This window comes from Rhinichthys klamathensis, unplaced genomic scaffold (genome assembly GCF_029890125.1).
Source record: "Rhinichthys klamathensis goyatoka isolate OS25496 unplaced genomic scaffold, OSU_Roscu_1.1 h1tg000251l_1, whole genome shotgun sequence".
NCBI lineage: Eukaryota > Metazoa > Chordata > Actinopteri > Cypriniformes > Leuciscidae > Rhinichthys > Rhinichthys klamathensis.
In genome coordinates, this window is record NW_026606773.1 from 160,607 (window position 1) to 180,587 (window position 19,981).

General features: G+C 38.7%; 1 protein-coding gene across 2 annotated transcripts in view; it reads left to right on the forward strand.

Annotated features, from left to right (window-relative positions):
* LOC130101081 (protein shisa-9) overlaps nt 1-19,981 on the forward strand; it is a 104,461-nt gene that overhangs the window by 80,180 nt on the left and 4,300 nt on the right. Inside the window, exon 3 of one of the 2 annotated variants that reach the window (XM_056266632.1) lies at nt 5,468-5,578. The exons of the other annotated variant lie outside the window; for it this stretch is intronic. Within the exon in view, the coding sequence (XP_056122607.1) occupies nt 5,468-5,578 (111 nt within the window). The remainder of the gene's footprint in view (nt 1-5,467; nt 5,579-19,981) is intronic. 2 annotated transcript variants of the gene reach the window in all.

Below are 19,981 nucleotides of genomic sequence, written 5' to 3' on the forward strand. Positions count from 1 at the left end.
AAATAGCAATCTTTCATAACAATATAAAAGAGTTCACTGTCACCTTTGATCAATTTAATGCATCCTTGCTAAATAAAAATATGAATTTCTTAAAAAATATATATATATATTCTTAACGACGACCCAAAAGATGGGTTTCACACACACACACACACACACACACACACACACACACACACACACACACACACACACACACACACACACACACACACACACACACACACACACACACACACACACACACACACACACACACACACACACACACACACACACACACACACACACACACACACACACACACACACACACACACACACACACACACACACACACTTTAAAATATACTGTTTATACTGCCTATAAATTGATTAGTTTTATATTGTACCATTGTTTTTTGATTCCATCATTCATAATGCTTAATGGTGTTGTCGTTTAATCAATACAATTTTTCTGATTTGAATATACTCTTTAGCTTCAAATCAAAGTTTGTGATGTTATGATTTATCTTTGTTGGTTTGATCCCTTGCTGTGAACTTCTTATTGAAGAATTGTTTGTAATCCCAGAGGAGTAAATGACTGGGAAAAGCACTTCCAGAACCAAAACAAGTCGGAAGTCAGTGTTGTACTTTACATATCACCAGCCTTTAGTGCTGCGATATTTAATTGTCATTTTCAAAATGATCAGAATTCATCAAGCTGTGGAAAGTAAACAAACTAACACAAATATATGCAGAAATCACATTTGACAGCAATTTGAAAGCATATCTGGACTGAAAAGTAGAAACATACTTTTTACAACACTGTGTGATTGCATGCGCACAATTACCCCTTTTAAACTGTGTCAGACAGTGTCGATAAACACAATGCCTATATGTCATGTGCACATAAACCATCGTTCGTGACCTGAGTCCATTTGCGGTGATATAACAGGATTTAATTGTAACTAGACTGCATGTATGTGAGCGTTAGTGTATGTGGAGTAACGATCCATCCTGCCACACTAAAAGCGCACATATGCACTTACACTAACATGCATACGTTAAGTGCATATACACACACAAGCAAGTAGTGGTCTGACAGAATCGGGTCAGTATCCACACACCCCAGCCCAAAGGGGAGGACACGGTGTGTGTGTCCCAAATAACCTTTAGGTGACCTCAGCACAGCATATAGACCGCAGATAATCGTGTATATTGCAGTCTAACAAACATCCGCATCAAAAATGGACATAAATTGCATGCATGCACAAACATGCCCATGGGAAAGACAAAATGTGATCTCTCTCTCAGTTGTTTCTACTAGACATCAATGACCTTAAATTTTCTCATGAGAAAAAGATGCCAGTAATCTCACGTCTCCTTCAGTTTCAGAAGAGATCCCAACAATGCCTTAAAACTGTACTCAGATTTACACTACACACATCTGATGAAAGAAATCAATTTTACTATGGAAGCGGAAATCAACAGAGCTCAACAGTGACTGCTCGCTCATATGAAGCATTGCAAATGACTTAATCAAAATTGTCTCTCTACACTCTCAATAAACATTTATATTTAGTATTTTCTGCTCTGATTGGCCCGATGACCCAATATGTTGTGGTTGGTCTACTCTGCTCTGATTGGTCAGATGACCCAGTCTGTTGTGATTGGTCTACTCTGCTCTGATTGGTCAGATGACCCAGTCTGTTGTGATTGGTCTACCGCGCACAGCGCGTGTCGGAAGCTAAACACCCATTACCATAACTGAACTTCAGCTCCATCCGGCTTCCTGAGTCCTCAGTGATTGAACACACAGTAAAGACAGTAACAATGACGTTGATTTTACCATATAAATCCAAGTGCGAATCCAATGATGAAACATTGGAAGAACTAGTTCTTCAACCCGAACCTCCATCGCAAGGACGACTTGAGCAGGACGTTTCTCAGTGATATAATTCTCAGTTTGAGGTACATTATGAGATGTTGCAACTGTAATTCCTCACCATCAGCATTAACAAGTGTATGTCCATCAACCAACCGATGTGTATATTTCTAATTCATTGTGGTGCACATGCGTGGGCACTAACGTGAATCACTGTAACATTAAAGTTTGCAAACCAAATCTTGCTCCATCCTTCATCCGACATCCGATCATCTGCATTAATAGACACAGTTTTAGGTAATAGTGGTAATGATTTGCAGTAGTATTTCAGTAAGACAATTTCTGTCAGGACCACTATCGTCAAACACGATTGACAGTTAGCATACAGTTAGGATTGGCGGTATGGTTCTGTTCTGGGCGAGAACTCCCTGCGCATCCATGCAGCCTAGCATGGATAAGAGCAGAGAGAGCAGTAATAACTCCCCTTAGGGTAAACAGAACAGAACCAATATGAATGTATTGCAGATATCATTAATTCAAGATTTTAAAGTACAACATAATTCGAGATATTCTGATTCAAGGGGAATCAGAATGCCATACTGACTGGGCGAGAGGAGGAGCTGGGGATGGAGGAGGGTAATTAGCTCCTGAGAAACGCGATAGCTGTTGATAATACTGAAGGAGCTTATATATGTATACAGTGATAGGCGTCATATTCCTATAGGTAGACGTGGATCAGCTGAGAGAGTCAGCTGATGCGAGCTTGACTAACGTGACCTGCCAGAATTGACGCTACGCTTAACAATAACATGAGTTGGCAGGTTAGCTGGAGACTTACACAATATAAAACACAAAACTATTTTGAACTCCCGGTAGAATTATTATTCATACTTACAGGTTGTGATTCTGAGGAGCAAGCTGGTCCAACTAAACTGGGTACTGACCCGTCTTTCAAGACCAAGCATTTAAAGAATCCCGTGTTGAACTCCAGCGAGATTTGAGAAGCAGTCGTCAGTAAAATGATGTGTTTGTGGGCTGGTCAAGTTGTTCGCGGGCGGACAACGTACAACATAGGCGGGCATTATGTAAATGTATCTTCTAGTGACGTAGAACTGGAAAGCAGTGGGATTCGAATGAAAAAGGACTCGTTTAGGCGGTTCAGTTGATTCTTTCTTTTAAGAGACAGTGGGTCTCATTCATGAAACACGAGCAGAACAAATGTTTGTGTAAATCGTGTGTAAAGTGGTTCTGGCGTAAATTTTCGGATTCATTAAAATGTTCGTATTTTCCAAATGTTAGTTGGTACACAAGAAATCTACACCTGCTCCCAGCCACGCGTAAATAGTGCGCTTAACACCCGAACGTTTTGCTCATTAATAAGGCTGCATTTTAATTCACCTTAATCGGGTACATATTTGCACAGCATTTTGAAAAAATATTATATATAGTAATTACATACGGTTTTTCTTATTATGAGAGCCAGTAATAGCATCTGCGATGGTGGTCCTTCTCCAGTTTGAATACTATTTTTCCGAAGTGAACTAATTCGTTTTTTGCTCTCAAGCTTAATGTCGAACCATTTTCTTCTCACTTCTGGGAATGTTCGATTAACAGATGAAACTCCATTAACTGCATCTGTAATATGCTGCCAAGCTTCCTTTTTTTTTAGGACCCGATACGCCATGTACGCTTGAAAATAAAATGTGGCGTTTTGAATGAACTTCTGATAATAAAACTTCAATTTCTGCATCTGAGAATTTTTTTTTTTTCATTCGCATTCATGTCATAATATGATGCCCATATATAGTTGTCAGTCGGATTTAATGGGCAGGATTTATGGTAATTGAGAATGAACGTGCACGCGCATCCCATTTACGACTGATTGGAATTCATTAACACACACACACATTTCACTATCACATCTGACGTTAACTAAGTATTTGTGAATCAGGAGAAGAGTTTTCGGGAAGGTCTCTTTACGCGCAAATCACTCGCATATTTACTCGTATATTTACGAATGTTTCATGAATAAGACCCAATAACTGTATTTATCGTGCACTTTTGACTTTACAACTTTGCAGAACGTTTATATTCACAAACAGCTGTATTAAACACTGCATGAAAGGGCATATTCGAAAAACCACAATAGGGGCACTTTAAGTACATAGTCCCATTGGAACTTTTTTCGAAATGCAATATAATGAAAATAAGAAAATAAGAAAATAAATGGGGGAAAAACATCCGGAACCAAAACTGCCAAAAAAAAAAAAAAAAGTGGGTGGATGTTCACTGTTGTCCTTTATATGACCTCAAGCACTTCTCATCAAATTCCTCCAAGACTAACTGATCTGAGCTTTGCTGTCCACATTTATTTGACAGTTCTACACTTGTATTATGTTTCAACAATTGTCCATTTTATTTCTTTAAAGGAATTTTAAAATAAACATCAAAGACATTGTTTAATACACTGTAAAAGACTAGTTTTTTTATTTTGTGCAAAATATAGAAGAACCTTTAAGGAAGGTTTATTTATTTGAGAACTGACAATCCATAAGATAGACTTGTTTTGAATATGTGTATTTTGTTTTATTGTACTGATAGATGTTTTTCCACTTATTTTTAACTTGTTTATACTTAAAACAGGAATAAATGCCAGTGCATTAAGCCAAAATACACTTTAACTCTGTAAAGCCTGACATATGAAATAATTTTTGAAATGGAACAGTTTATTGAATTTAGACAAAATCTAAAAAAGTTTGTATGTCATCATATTTGATACATCAGGCTTTTATGGCTCATTTATCATGCTAATACATAAGATATATTGCATTATATAGGAGGATATGGAGTTTTAGGAGGACATTTTTTTTTACTTTGAGCAAAAGTATGCAAATTGGTGCAGTTGCTGATATTTATGGCAGACATTCTGATAGCTTTATGAAATTATAATAAATTCTAAAATTCATCCAGCAAAGCTTTGATCATGTTGATAACTAGGCCTTAGAAATTTGCGTATCAAAAATGATAAGTAGGCTTTATATGGTAAAACACACTGTATTTTCTCTGAAAACTTGTCTTGATATCTTATGCTTTGCTACTTCTCAATTAAATCGGTCTTGTTTTAAGGATTATTAGATATTTTAATTGGGAAACAAGTCAAAAAGAATTGAAAAAGTATATATATTTTTTTTTGCAGTATACTTGTATAAAACAAATTAGGATTGTGTTATGCAAGAGCAGCCTATATACATTTACATTTATAAAACAGACACTTTTTATTTAAAGTGACTTAATGTGCATCAATGGCATTAGTTCACATGTTCCCTGAGAACCGAAACCCATGACTTTGGCGATGCTAGCACTGTGCTCTACGGGAACCTCTGAGCTATAAGATCTTCCTCTGGCTATGCTTGCATGTCCTTCGTTCCCCTTTACTCGCTTAAATTAATGGAAGAGTTTATCCTAATCGCATGCACTTGTCGCTATAAATGTGCTGACTTCCCATTTACTAACACGCCCCTCCTTCTTGTGTCCCCTTCTCTCTTCTTTGCTCCCTTTCCTCCTTCTCGATTGCTCCTTTGTGCTTTCTCTCTTCCTTCAGAGCATAACCACCTGAATAACGTCACGCTTCCTCCTTTGAGTTCCGCAATGACTCTGTCCCAGCCACACAACAACCTGGGCTTCAACAAATACTCCTCTCTCAAGACTATGGGTAAGACAGACACACACACACACACACACGCACACACAATATCCACACAAACAGCTGTCACATCTTGTAATGTACACCATAAACGCCACGCATGTTCATCAAGGTCACTTTACCCACACAACCACTGATTACCATTGCAAATCATTCTCAGTGTCATTGACTGCAGGGAGAACACACAACCGCGCATGTATTAGGATGATAATCACATAAGCAAATATCACCTCTCAGATCAAGAGGAAAAAACCCTCTGACTGACATGTTATTAATATAACAGCACTATTAATGTCTCGTGGTGGATGATCTCGGTAGCGTGCACAGTACACATACGGATATGCTAATGGACACAAACACAAACACACACTAAGTGACCTTATCAATCGAAGAAGAGGCAAATTCACTAAATCAGTGAATATTAAACATAGAGCTAACATTCATTTAGCCCCCCTCCCCTCCCCTAAAAAATAACGGTTTTCTATTTAAATATATTTTAAATGTTATTTATTCCTGTGATGTCAAAGCTGAATTTTCAGCATCATTACTCTAGTCCTCAGTGTAACATGATTCATGATCCATTCTAATATGATTTGATGCTCAAGAAACTTGTTATAAGTATCAATTTTTAAAACATAATACATTAATACAAATATATACATTAAGTTTGACCTTTTTGCGAATAGAAAGTTTAAAAGTAAGTGCTTTTTATATATCACCTTAAAACAACAAGAATGCTGACCAAGGTGCTGCAAAGCAGACATAGCAAAATATCATAATACAATCAAATTTAAATACTAATAAAATATATCAGAAGAAAACATCAGAAAATAATAAATTTAACACAAAACATCATCAAGCAAATAAAACAATTAAAACTAAAAGTGCAATCGGATCAAGAATAAGCCTGAGAAAAATATGTTTTAAGAGATGATTTAAATATGGATAGAGTAGGGGATGATCTAATGGAAAAAGGTAAGGAATTCCACAGCTTTGTAGAACTGAGAAAGCCCTTTCACCCTTGGACTTCAGTCGAGATTTTGGAACAATCAATAATAGCTGGGTGGAGGATCTGAGCATTCTCTTAGGAGAGTAATAATGGAGAAGTGGGGGCAAGACAATGAAGTGCATTAAAGGGTAACTAAACACTAAACCAACTTTTTTTAATTAATGATCTGTAAGACTGGGGCTTTATTAGTGCTGTTCACTGATTCGAGTAACTTTTTTGACATTTGGGTATAAAGTGTTTTAATTCTACAATATATGGTGTAAAAACGTCTGAGTGCTGCCCTCTTCAGGTTGAACGGTGGCTACTGCAGTTGAATTTTCCTATTGGATGTTTGCGGTGGTTCGTGACGGTAGCGGTGACGTAAGCAGGTTTCAGCTTACCACGCCCTTGGTACGAGCTACCACGCCCATGGCAGTATAAAAACCATCTTGTTTCGTCAAAACCACTGTAGTGAGTCAGGAGTTGGAATTGCGAGTATTGAAAACGATCAGGATAGAGTTCATCCCCTCTATCTCCGCTGGGCTCCGCCCACTTTTCCAGCATTTTTCAAATATTGCCAGTGGGTGGAGTCAGGCTCTGACCAGGGGTTTAGTTACCGTTTAAATACAAATACTAAAACCTTTAAATCAACTCTGAATTTAACAGGTAACCAATGAAGGGATGCTATCACGGGTGTGCTATGTTCCCTCTTTTTTGTCCCTGTCAAAAAACGAGCCGCAGCGTTCTGAACCAGTTAAAAGGCGCGAAAGAGAGGACTGATTGATTCCAGCATATAGAGCGTTACAATAGTCCAGCCTGGTTGAGATGAATGCATGGATAACAGTCTCCAAATTGCGAAAACTCAGATAATTTTTGAGATTGCGAAGTCCCCTAAGCTGCAGAAAACTGGCTCTAACAACAGGGTTGATCTGTTTGTCAAATTTTAACTCAGGATCGATCAAGGGTAACTCCCAGATTTTTAATTTTATCACGAATGTTATCTTGAAGGGGGCCCAGGGTATGACTTAAATTATTTAAAAGGTGTGAAGGGCCAAACAACATAACTTCAGTCTTTTTTCTGATTTAGTTGAAGGAAATTGTTGTCCATCCAAGTATTAATGTCCTCTAAACAAGCTAGCAAAGAGGACACTGAATCAGTATCTGGTTTTAGAGGAAAATAAAGCTGAGTATCATCGGCACTGTAGGAATAGTTTTAGCATGTTATTGAATACGGCAATGTTAATGTATTTGGTCTTGGACTAGATCTGCTACACTGCTGCTGCTGAAGTATGGACTTACTACTACTAATAGATACACAGACTCGGTGTTGTGAGCATGTAAGATATGCTGCTGCTGCATAAATAGGCATACATAAATCCTGTAGCAGATCTATACAGGTGGAGCTGGGGGAGGTGGAGGATTTCAGAGGAACTGACTAGCCTACCATCGGATCACAAGTGTATGACGCTAAATACAGGTGTAAACGGGGTCTAAAATGTTTTGAGCTTGTCCACTTTCGACCACTTTCAGAGGTAGTCCAAAACGCATTTGACTGGATTGCTTTCGTAGTGTAAAGTTAAACGCTCATGGTCGAATGTGTTTGAACAGCCACAAAATACTGCTTTCTCTCCGTCTACTGACCTAATGCGTAAACATTATGGGAAGTGCACTAGCCAAAAGGGATTTAAACTTTGTCAGCTGGAGACCCAAATTTGGTTTGAAGACGAAAAACTTAACAAGCACAATGTTCTCTCACATTCCTGATTTCTTGTAGCTATCAGAGGAGAAACAAAAGCTGCTGCTTTCTGTATGTTTTTCTGTCGTCTTCGGACGCGTTCATATGTAAATTGCTTATTTGTCCATTATATTGAAAGATCTGAAAAAGCCTATTCCTTTACCCATCCATAGATCCATACTGGTTGACCAATTTAATGCATCCTTGCTGAATAAAATAATTAATTTCTTTATAAATATCTTACTGACCCCAAACTTTTGAAAGTTATATATAGCAAACACACACAGTCTTAAAACACTCACAACCCACAAAGCTGCTTTGCAACTATGGCTACAACATATGCATAATTTAAAATTAATCATTTGCTCACCCTCATGTTCTTCCACACCTTTTTGTCTTCTGTGGAACATAAAAGGAGTAATTTTAAAAGTGGTCCTGAAATTAAGTTTATAAGTGCATTTAATTTGCTATCCTAACTATGCATGATTATATATGGATCCAAGAAACGAAAGTAAAATTGCTTTTCAGCTTGTCACTGTGCCAGTACCCTTAAGCAATGTTCCCTCTAAAAAATTTTCTTGCTGAGCAAAACTTTTTCCAAAAGTATTCTTTTTAAAAAATATATTCTTTATACCTGACCTGTACAGCATACGTAGAAACACAATTTCAACATTCAGTTGTAACTTTTAACTTGAATGTGCCATTTCTATTTTATTTGACCCTTGATGTAATTGGTATTAAATCATATTTTTGAAAAACAAGCAGTTAATTAAGAAGTCACTAAATGAAGCACATTACCTGAGATTTTTACAGTCCTGTTAACTTGAAATTCAACTGCTGTTAACTGTACAGTCTTTACCAAGAAATCCTATGAAAAATAATTCACAAAATCTTCACGTCAGTCTTCTGCGTCGCATTTTATTCTTTTCTGCGCGACCGCGCACGTGCGCAGCTTAGAGGGAACCTACTTTGATTCTTATTTACCCTGAAAATCTTCATACTAGGCTAGTACCTTAAAAGTACATATTACTATTCAAATCAAGTCACCTTTATTTATATAGCGCTTTATAAAATACAGATTGTTTCAAAGCACAATCAAAGGAAAATGATGCTTTTCGGGTGTTGTTCAGCTGAAGTCAGTTCAGTGTTGATTCAGTTCCATTGTAAAGATCATCAATTATTAAATTATGAATTATAAAGCAGTTCTGTAAAAAAATATGTCATTGTCCAGCTCAGTTCAGTTCTCATACAACAGGGTCAGTACAGTCAGATCAATAATATTGTTGAATATATCCCCAACTAAGCAAGCCAGTGGCGACAGTAGCAAGGAACCCAAACTCCATCAGGTGACAGAATGGAGAAGAAAAAACCTTGGGAGAAACCAGCCTCAGTCGGGGGGCTACTAAGTTGAGAACCATAGACATACTAGCCTATTTACATCAAATTGTACTGCAAAACTATTAACATATATGTAAGAATGAGCATGATCCCCTTGTGATCTGCTCAACATCTCAGCTAATTTGGCCCTTCTGACATTCAAATTATGGTCTTTTCAGCTCACAACAATTATAGTATATTCATTCAATACACAACACAGGTTGAGAGAGCTGTTTCTTAAAGCACCTGCTGCTAGGACTGTGTTGATAAGGACACATTTACAATTCAATGCATTTCAAACTACATATGTGACACATACACACAAGCACACACTCACTGGATGTCAGTGTTTGTGTCAGAATGCAAGTCACTTGGCACAGCAGGCTGGCACACATGACCAGCAATGGCATGACAAGGGTGATGACTGCAGTGCACACACACACACACACACACACACACGCACATATACTGTATATAAATATTTTTTCTTTCAATATAAGAAATTATTTTTTCATATAAAACTTAACCTATTATTTTAGAAATTATAATAGTTTTAGCAGTCCTAAAAATAATGATGCATTACTACTACTACTACTACTAATAGTAATAATAATAAAAAACGTATAATAAATGCACACACATACATAAGCTATATAAAATGTCATGAATCAATTAGAAATTATATTTAATTTATTTAATGATTGTAGAATGAATATTTTTATTTAAAAACATTAAACCTATTTGTAAGAACATTACCATTTTTTATTCTTATTTTGAGGTTCTGTACAGTTTTCTCACAATTTGCACATTTGATTTGATTTCTGTAAAGCTATTGTGGGATCTTACTAATGTAAACATATTGCGGTCTAAATATGTGAAACAAGAACATCAAAGAGATACACGATGATAAAACACAAAGATGGAGAGGGATTTATTTTCCCCCCTTCAAACGCTGTGTAGTCATACAGTTCATCCGCACACATTGCACTTGCAGTCCCTGGCACAGAGTCTTCTGTTAGATTATTGCATTTGGAAAGCTTGCGGTGGATCAGCCCTGACTGCGCTGGCAAAGAGAGCGGATGGGGAGAGTTCAGCAGGGCAAGTGGAGAGAAAGATGAGAGGATGATGGGAGAAAAGGAGGAGGAACATGCGCATGGGGAGGGGATGTAATGAATAGGGTTGGGGCCAACTTGTGGCAGGTGCCTAAGAAAGCTTCCCAGCACCATCTTAATTAAAGAATAACGATTGGAAAGAGACAGACAGGGAGTTGTGAAGAAGGAAACAAAGAGAGATCCAGAGAAAGGGATATAAGAGAGATGGTATACCTGGTAAAGAGAGGAAGAGACAGCAAAAAAAAAAAGAGAGAAGAAATGGACAGAGAGGCTGTCGGTACATTTACCGTCTGTTCATTAGTTTGATGCATATGCTCACTCTCTGAGCACTTCCTGCGTCTGACATCATCAGGCCGTTATGTCACATTCTCTCCTGTTGCAGTGCCTGAATGCCCCTGAGGACCACACACACAACCTTTTCTATCATGGTGCGGACTTTCCATTGACTGCGGCTGCATTTATACTAAGCAAATGATGTGTGCAATATCTTAAACCAAACCCTCCCATAAACCTTTTTGAATTTTTACATTTTACTACAACATTATTTTGTAGGCTAGGTCTAGTATAAAGTAGAGCTGCATGATGATTAATTGTTAAAAGATTGCAATCTCAATTCAAACACCCACGTGATCCTATTCCTAAATGACAACGATTCGGTTATAGCCCTATTCAGACGGTAATTGTTTCTCAGGGGGTCGTAAGGTATTTTCACCATTTACAGGAGTTAGTCTGAGATTTTATTGCCATCCGAATCCAGAATGTCAGTGTTTTTCTCCCACCACCCGCGTAAAAATCCCCGGTCGTGTGATTTAATTGCTGTCCGAATCCATATCTCTAAGTTTACAAGAAGAGATCACTTCAAAATTCACAGTTTAAATCCTTTTTGGCCACTGCGGAGCACCGTATGATAAGTGTTGAGCTTCATGTTGTAAATGTGCACGCATTCTGACAGCAACAGGTGTGCAATACCATTTTAAAATATTATGTAGCCTATTATATTAGGCGTGATCTATAATATTGTTACGTTGCCTGGGTACCAGGGGGCAGTAGAGGGGAATCACGATGTGGTGGTGTGACTAGAGAGAGAAGTGAATAAAAAGTAAAGTGATGTGAATCTACCCTACTGCATCTTTATTCGACATCTTAAGAACCCAACACGACATGGTGTCAGAAGTGGAGCTACATGAAAGGATAGCGGACATTATATGAGGGTGAAAGAAAAAAAAAAACTTAAGTGGAGAAGCTCAAGCCAAGCAAACGTAGCAAGCATGTCGCACTCGCAACGAGGACAGCAGGCTGTCGAGCAACGCGGACTAGAACAGATTGACCCTTCACAGCCTCCTGCTAAAGCATCAGCAACGTTCTCAATAAACCCGCCGGAATCCTTCGACTTTACAAAGCCACAAGATTGGGAAAAGTGGATAAGACGGTTCGAGCGCTTCAGAGTGGCTAGTGACCTGGATAAATCATCAGACGCTAACCAGGTGAACACGATTATATATTGCATGGGGGACGAGGCAGATGACGTGTTAAAAGGGCTAACATTAACTGCTGAACAGAAACTGTTATACAGCTCCGTCAGAAACGGCTTCACAAACTTTTTCGTGCCAAAGAAAAATGTGATTTACCAACTAGCTAAATTTAAGCAGCGAGCTCAGGGGCCGTCCAAATCTGCAGACACGTTTATAACTGCTTTATATACACTGGCTGAAGATTGCGAGTAAGGGGCACTGCGAGATGAACTGTTGAGAGACAGGATTGTAGTAGGCATTAGAGACGGTGTGCTTTCACAGAAAATGCAGATGGAGACCAGGCTGGAAAAAACAGATCTGAGTGGAGATGCTACACAGGCTACAAAAACTACAGTGCATGCAGTGCACACTAGGAAAGCAAAACAGCAAGCCTGGAAAAATAAAAGACAGCCAGCTAAACAGTACAGAGACAAGCATGAAGCACAATCAGGAGCAGAGCATAAGTCATGCCCTAAATGTGGTAAGTCGCATGCTAAGCTCCAGTGCTCAGCAAAGAATGCAGACTGCCACAATTGTGGTAAAAGAGGGCACTATGGCAAAGTCGACCAAAAGTGTGAGTGCTGTCACGGAAGATGACAACATATTTCTGGGAACCGTTGATGCAGGAGAACATGCATGGACAGTAGACTTTCAAATAAGGCATACTAATGTGAGGTTCAAGATTGATACTGGGGCTGATGTTAGTGTCATACCCGAGCAGGTATAGACAGATATGCAGAGGCACCTCGTACAATCTCACCCCAGGCAACAAAGCACTGTTTGGGCCAGGCCGTGTACCTCTCTCTGTAGTTGGTGTAGCCAGTGAAATACAGAAATGTGGGACTAAACACACCACAGAGGACATTTATGTAGTGAAACACCTCAACACAGCCCTGCTGAGTAGACCCGCCTCAGTTAGCCTCAGACTGGTAGCCAGAGTAGATAGCATCGACTTGGACACTGTGAAACAACAATACCCAAAGCTGTGCGGCGGGTTAGGTTTAATACAGCAGCAGTACACAATGAAGCTCAGACCAGATGCCAAGCCCGTGTCTTTGAAAGTGCCTCGCTGTATTCCACTGTCCTTGATGGGAAAAGTAAAGCAGGAACTCCGGTGCATTGAACAGCTAGGAGTCATCATCGATCGAGCAGCCGACAGAGTGGTGCTCTGGCATGGTGGTCGCACCAAATAAATCTAAGGATGAAATCCAGATCTGTGTAGATCTCTCTCCCCTTAACAAAGCGGTGTGCAGGGAAATGTTTATCCTCCGTTCTGTGGACCAGACGCTTGGCATGCTGTCTGGTGCAAAGATATTTACAAAACTGGATGCCAACATGGGGTTTTGGCAGATCCATTATCAAAAGACTGTGCCCATTACACCACTTTTATCACCTCATTCGAGCGCTACTTTTTCAACCGCTTACCATTTGGTATTGCCTCAGCTCCAGAACATTTTCAGAACCAGATGGTGACGAAAGTGACAGAAGGTTTAGAAGGAGTCGTCTGCCACATGGACGACGTCCTTATATGGGGTTCCACGCAGGCAGAGCACGACACACGGGTGCATGCGGTTCTGCAGAGGGCACAGGTGGCTGGCATCACACTGAACACAGCCAAGTGTGAGTTCAGCAAAACCAAGGTGATATTTCTCGGATACATCATCTCGGCGGAAGGGATAAGCCCAGATCCAGAGAAGAACACATGCCGTACGTGAGATGGATCCGCCACACAACATCAGTGAGCTCAGGAGCTTTCTGGGCATGGTGAATGGCAAGGCAAATTCGTGCCCAACCTAGCCAAAAAAGATAAAGCTCTCAGAGACCTGCTTTCAAAGAAGAACATGTGGTATTGAGGGCCTGATCAGCAGAGGGCATTCACCAGCCTCAAACAAGAGTTAGCATCCACTCCAGTCCTTCAGTTGTATGACCCAAAAAAAGAACTTAAAATCTCAGCCGATGCCTCGTCGTATGGGCTAAGCAGCGTACTTCTGCAGAAATGCCAGGGAACCTGCCGTCCAAGCTTTGATGGTGGAAAAGCTACCCGAAGCTAGGGGCTGATTTGTTCACATTGAAAAACAAAGACAGGGCAGTTTGTTAATGTAGTCATATAAGGGGTTAATGGGAGGTTAAATCTTGTTGTGTGTTAACTGTCTATGGTGGTTACTATGTGTTCTTAAATTGCTGAAAGATGCCTCATTGAGTTAATATTCTTTAATAATAATAATAATAATTCATTACATTTATATAGCGCTTTTCTTGGCACTCAAAGCGCTTTACATAGAAGGGGGGATCTCCTCAACCACCACCACCTTTAGTGTAATCCAGTTTCAATTTGAGTTCTCAGGAAGGAAGAGTGCTAAATAAGCACTGTAAAGAAATGTGTTATACAGTAGTAGACCAAATGTTCAATGATACAAAAGTGAGATTTAGAGTTTGATGCAACCTGGGGATAAATGATGGGTCACAGTCTATTGCGTTTCGGAAAGGGAGATGTGGTGTGATCTATAATATTGTTACGTTGCCTGGGTACCAGGGGGCAGTAGAGGGGAATCACGAGGTAGTGGTGTGACTAGAGAGAGAAGGGAATAAAAAGTAAAGTGATGTGAATCTACCCTGATGTGAAAGAACCCAACACGACATTATATACAATTACATTAAAAATATAAATTAAATAAATATTAAACCTTTGACAATAATGATCACATTAAAATATGTGTTGGCGCTGCTGCTGACCCAGAGAAAGCAGTTGTCATGTAGGTTTGAAACAGCTTCACAAAAAGCCTTTTCAACCGCAAAGTATCATAATTTCTGTTCTTTATTCAAATAATCACAGAAGTACTGGGATAAATGTTTATAGTTCGTAAATAAACACACACTTATGTCTATGGTAGCGATCAAAATAGAGTAAATCACCTTTTGAAAGTAACCTGAAGCTTCAAATAACGTTTGTGTTGAACTGATTACATCGTTACACCAGTGATTGTTAAAAATGTATTTGTCATTGAATCATTCATTTAAAGGGCCCCTATTATGGATTTTTGAAAATGACCTTTCATGTAGTGTGTAACATTGTTGATATGCTGGGATTTCAACATTGTTTCAATATCCATTGTAATCGAAATACCATTGAAATTCTGTTGATCTCTAGGTATGATTTAAACGTTGTTTCAATGATAATAGAGGGTGCAACATGATGAAGAATCAACATCAGAGTTCGACGTTGATTCAATGATTTTATCGTTGACAGCGGGATGTTGATTTAACATCGTTTCAATTACTATTTGCTATCTGGGATAGCTCTAAGTGAATGAAAACAACCTGCAAAGTTTTAAATCTGAAAGTGCACCATATATAAAGTTATTGTCTTTCAAAAGTAAGAGTCGACGCTAAGTCATTAGCCGCTTCGTTGTGACGTCAAGACGAAACATTAGCATATTGCCCACCCACGTATTGCACGTGCAGACACCAGGGAAAACTTGAACCTCAAACCTGCAGCTGATTCTTGTGGATACTGGATAGCATCATGTCCAGAAGAAGCTGTGCTCTATAATGTGAAGGTAAAGCCAGTTTTTTTTCACTGCCCAAGGACGAGCATGTGAAGAATCAGTGGTTAAAATTCATCTTTACCAGGATATCACAGCAGTGTAATCCTAAACTTTTGCTGTGTTCCCTTTATTTTACTGACGACTGCTTCTCAAATCTCGGAGTTCAGTATAGGATTCGCAAACCGCTTCAAAATACTTAGTTTTGAGTTTTATATTGTGTTGGTCTCCTGCTAACTGGCTAACTCATGTTATCACTGTCTTACTGAAATACTTGCTAATCAGTTGTGGGCCACTATTACCTATAACTGTGTCTATTAATGCAGATTGTCTGTCGTTCTCACTACTTTGAGGAGAGATTAAGCATGGAGCAAGATTTGATTTACCAACGTTTATGTTACATCAGTCATTCACGCTAGAGCTCGGCTAATGTATACATTGTATACATGCACTGTTAAAGGGATACTCCATTTTTTTTTTTTGGAAATAGGCTCATTTTACAACTCCCCCAGAGTTAAACTGTTGAGTTTTACCGTTTTTGAATCCATTCAGCCGATCTCCGGTTCTGGCGGTACCACTTTTAGCATAGCTTAGCATACATCATTGAAGTGGACAAGACCATTAGCATTTCTAAAAAAAAAAATGACCAAAGAGTTTCGATATTTTTCCTATTTATGATATGACGCAGCGCCTGAAAATAGGCTACCTTCTGTCAACACAACGGAACTATTTTCAGGCGCTGCGTCATATCATTACGCCTGCTGCTCTCATGGTAAGGCAGTAAAGTTTCTTGATTATTACGCAGGAATGAGAGTATAGTTCCTAGCCATATCAGCCTAGAAATAGCAACTTTACATTTTCAGTCGGTCTTAGTGCACGATGTAACTACAGAAGAGTCAAGTTTTAAATAGGAAAAATATCGAAACTCTTTGGTCATTTTTTTTTTTAGAAATGCTAATGGTCTTGTCCACTTCAATGATTTATGCTAAGCTATGCTAAAAGTGGTACTGCCAGAACCGGAGATCGGCTGAATGGATTCAAAAACGGTAAAACTCAACAGTTTAACTCTGGGGGAGTTGTAAAATGAGCCTATTTCCAAAAAAAGTGGAGTATCCCTTTAATGATACAATTTCCACGTGTTCACCAAAATATGTTAGAAAAATACTCGGTTAATAAATTAGTACAAGTAAAATAATCGGTTTGTTGATGGACATGCACTTGTTAATGCTGATGGTGAGGAATTACAGTTGCAACATCTCATAATGTAACCTCAAACTGAGTAGTGTATCACTGAGAAACGTCCTGGGGTGCGTTTCCCGAAAGCATCGTTAGCCAACTATGGTCGCAAGTTCCGTCGTTACCAATAGAGTTTAATGGAAATTGCGACCAATTTGCGACCATAGTTGGCTAACGATGCTTTCGGGAAACGCACCCCTGCTCGAGTCGTCATTGCTATGGAGGTTCGGGTTGAAGAACTAGTTCTAACAATGTTTCACCATTGGACTAGCGCTCGGATTGATATGGTATTTTGTTTAATTGTCTATATAGTATCGTGGAAGAATCGTGATCTCTATTTAAAAAAAAAAAAAATTCTTAGTATCTGGAATCATGCTCTACTATTGGTGTTTTCCTCATGGTGTCCCAAAAATTAAGGCAAAACCCAAACACACATAAATGACAACATACCATAGGACTTATATTGTTTAAATGTATGTTAAGGTAATTACTACAGACCAATCATAACCCTAACCTTAGGACTAAATAACACTTCTTGCAGTGATAAAGTTATTACTCTTTTTCTTATTTAAAGCGAGTGTGCAGTTGTGTAGCTGTGAAGTTCTCTTTTTCAGGCTAGTTGTGTGTCATAAGTGTGTGTTTGTGAATGTTAAATCTGTTCTTCATTTGCTCATTATCAGTGTAATACATCTCAGTGTCCTTCTCTTTAAACACACTTCTTAAATAATTCATGCCTACTCAACGCACACTGCCCACATTACCTATTTACTGGTCCTTCGCTGTAAGACGACTGAATTGTGATTCTTTAGCTCCTCTCTTCTCCTTCAAGTTTAAATCAAAACAGTCCTAAATTAAAAAGCACATGAATGTGCTAATGGATGTGCACAAAATAATATGAGCTAATTTGCATGTCTAACCACATTAGCAAATTACTGCTTGATTTACTATCCACAGGAACAAATTAACATCCTCATTTGGGTAATTTTTGTCATTTTTCTAGACACAGATTTTGTCACTTCTTTAAACACTTAATATGTGTAGTGCTGAGACATGGCTTTGGCCCTCAGCATGAGGTATTGTCTCTAAAACCCCTTCAGGTTTCATTTTGACCTTCTAAGCTGATTGTAATACTAACCGACATTCACTCATGCACAGCTACAAACAGTGAGCTCGTCCATACTGATGCGGTCAAAACTAATCATAACATTAGCGGCTAATGCCAAGTTACCAGTTTTACTTTAGTGACTACAGTATTTTGGCAGAAACGATGATTACCATTGGGCCAGGATATATATGTTTGAGAGCACACGTACACAAACATTGAAATGAAGCTCCATGCTTGTGTGCCTTGCCACTAGCTATTTACCTCATGCATTAGCCGTGACTCAATCGATAGCGAGAAGGGACTGTATTGGAAGTCAGGATGGAAAATGAGAAAAAGGAGAGAAAACAGTGAAGCAAGGTTGTTTATGTCTGAGGGCTGTGAAGCGAGAGGTCCTGTCTATAGCTTGTAGCGCTCAACGGAGATGGGCTAATTTAACGAGACAGGCTAAAAGGCTAACTCTCTGCTGTCAACTGTTGCTAACATGCTAACACACTTCAACCTGAAAAAGAATAAAATAAGTAGGGCTGTAGTCAACCAAAGAAATCCTTAGTCGACCAAAGTCTTGTCCTGCGCAACGATAAGTCGACTAAAAAAAACAAAAACAAAAAAACGCGATGTTTTGATTGAACATTTTTTAACAATTGTCATAGAGCATTTATAAAACAACAACGAAAAAACATCAAAAATACATAAAACTATAATAATACAATTCTTTGAAAATTAAGTGATTTTTTTTAACTGCAAAAAGTAAGGAGCACTGTCCTAGGTCTATAGTAACAGTCACAATCGCGCACCTGACCACACCACACGCTACAAAAAAATATAACTGCTATCTGCCACATAATGAAACATCCTAACAAAAGCTCTCGTTTATACAGGCTGTATATTTTTCTTTACTTTCAAAGCTATGGGTTAACTTTTGTCCAGCCGATCGTTTTAAAACAAACACACAGAAAACCCAGAGAGCCTAAAAAACAATCCTAATAATAGGCTGTATTGTAGGACCGCATATAGGTTTATTTTCGTTTTGTTACATTATTTAGGCTATTTTCAAATACGTCAAGTGTACAAATAAAAACAAAAACATATCAAGAAAACACAATCTATTGAGTCAGCATGATAAAGCCGTTAAAGGGACTGCTCACGTCTTTTCCGCGCTCAAGTTCGATTTCAAATGTAGGCGCGCGGTGTGCGCGCTCATGATGGAAGCAACGCGGTCGCGGTGCGACGCGCTCTTTTTTTTCCAAGTGCGTCCACGCCACATCGAGATAAAAACATATAGTGTATAAAAACCGAAACAAGTAGCGTTCTAACTGAATGAATACAGCTAAACTAGCTATATCCCTTACTGAGCACGAAGCAGCAGCGCAGCCAGCCACAGGTGCGAACCGAGTGTTCTATGTGTGTGCGCTAAACTGTGGCGCTGTTACAAAATAGCCTAAATTAAAGCATTTAAAGTTGGGGATAAACCATAGGCTTATTATATTTAGAATACAGTAATATATAACTGCTTATAAAAGGAATAAAAATCAAGGAGTAAATCATTGAAAATTTCTTTCTATTGGTAAAAAAAATAAAATAAATAAATAAATGCAACTGGTCGACCAATAAGAATGTCAGTCGACCAAGACGGCATCGACCGATTAGTCGACTAAACGACTAAAGTTGACAGCCCTAAAAATAACCAGCAATTACAATTATGTTACTAACCCTATGAGTCCATTTCATAGGCAGCTAATTTTTACCAAGCCGCTGTAAATATTACTTATTAAAATTTTACACACAACAGTGCATAATAATTACAGC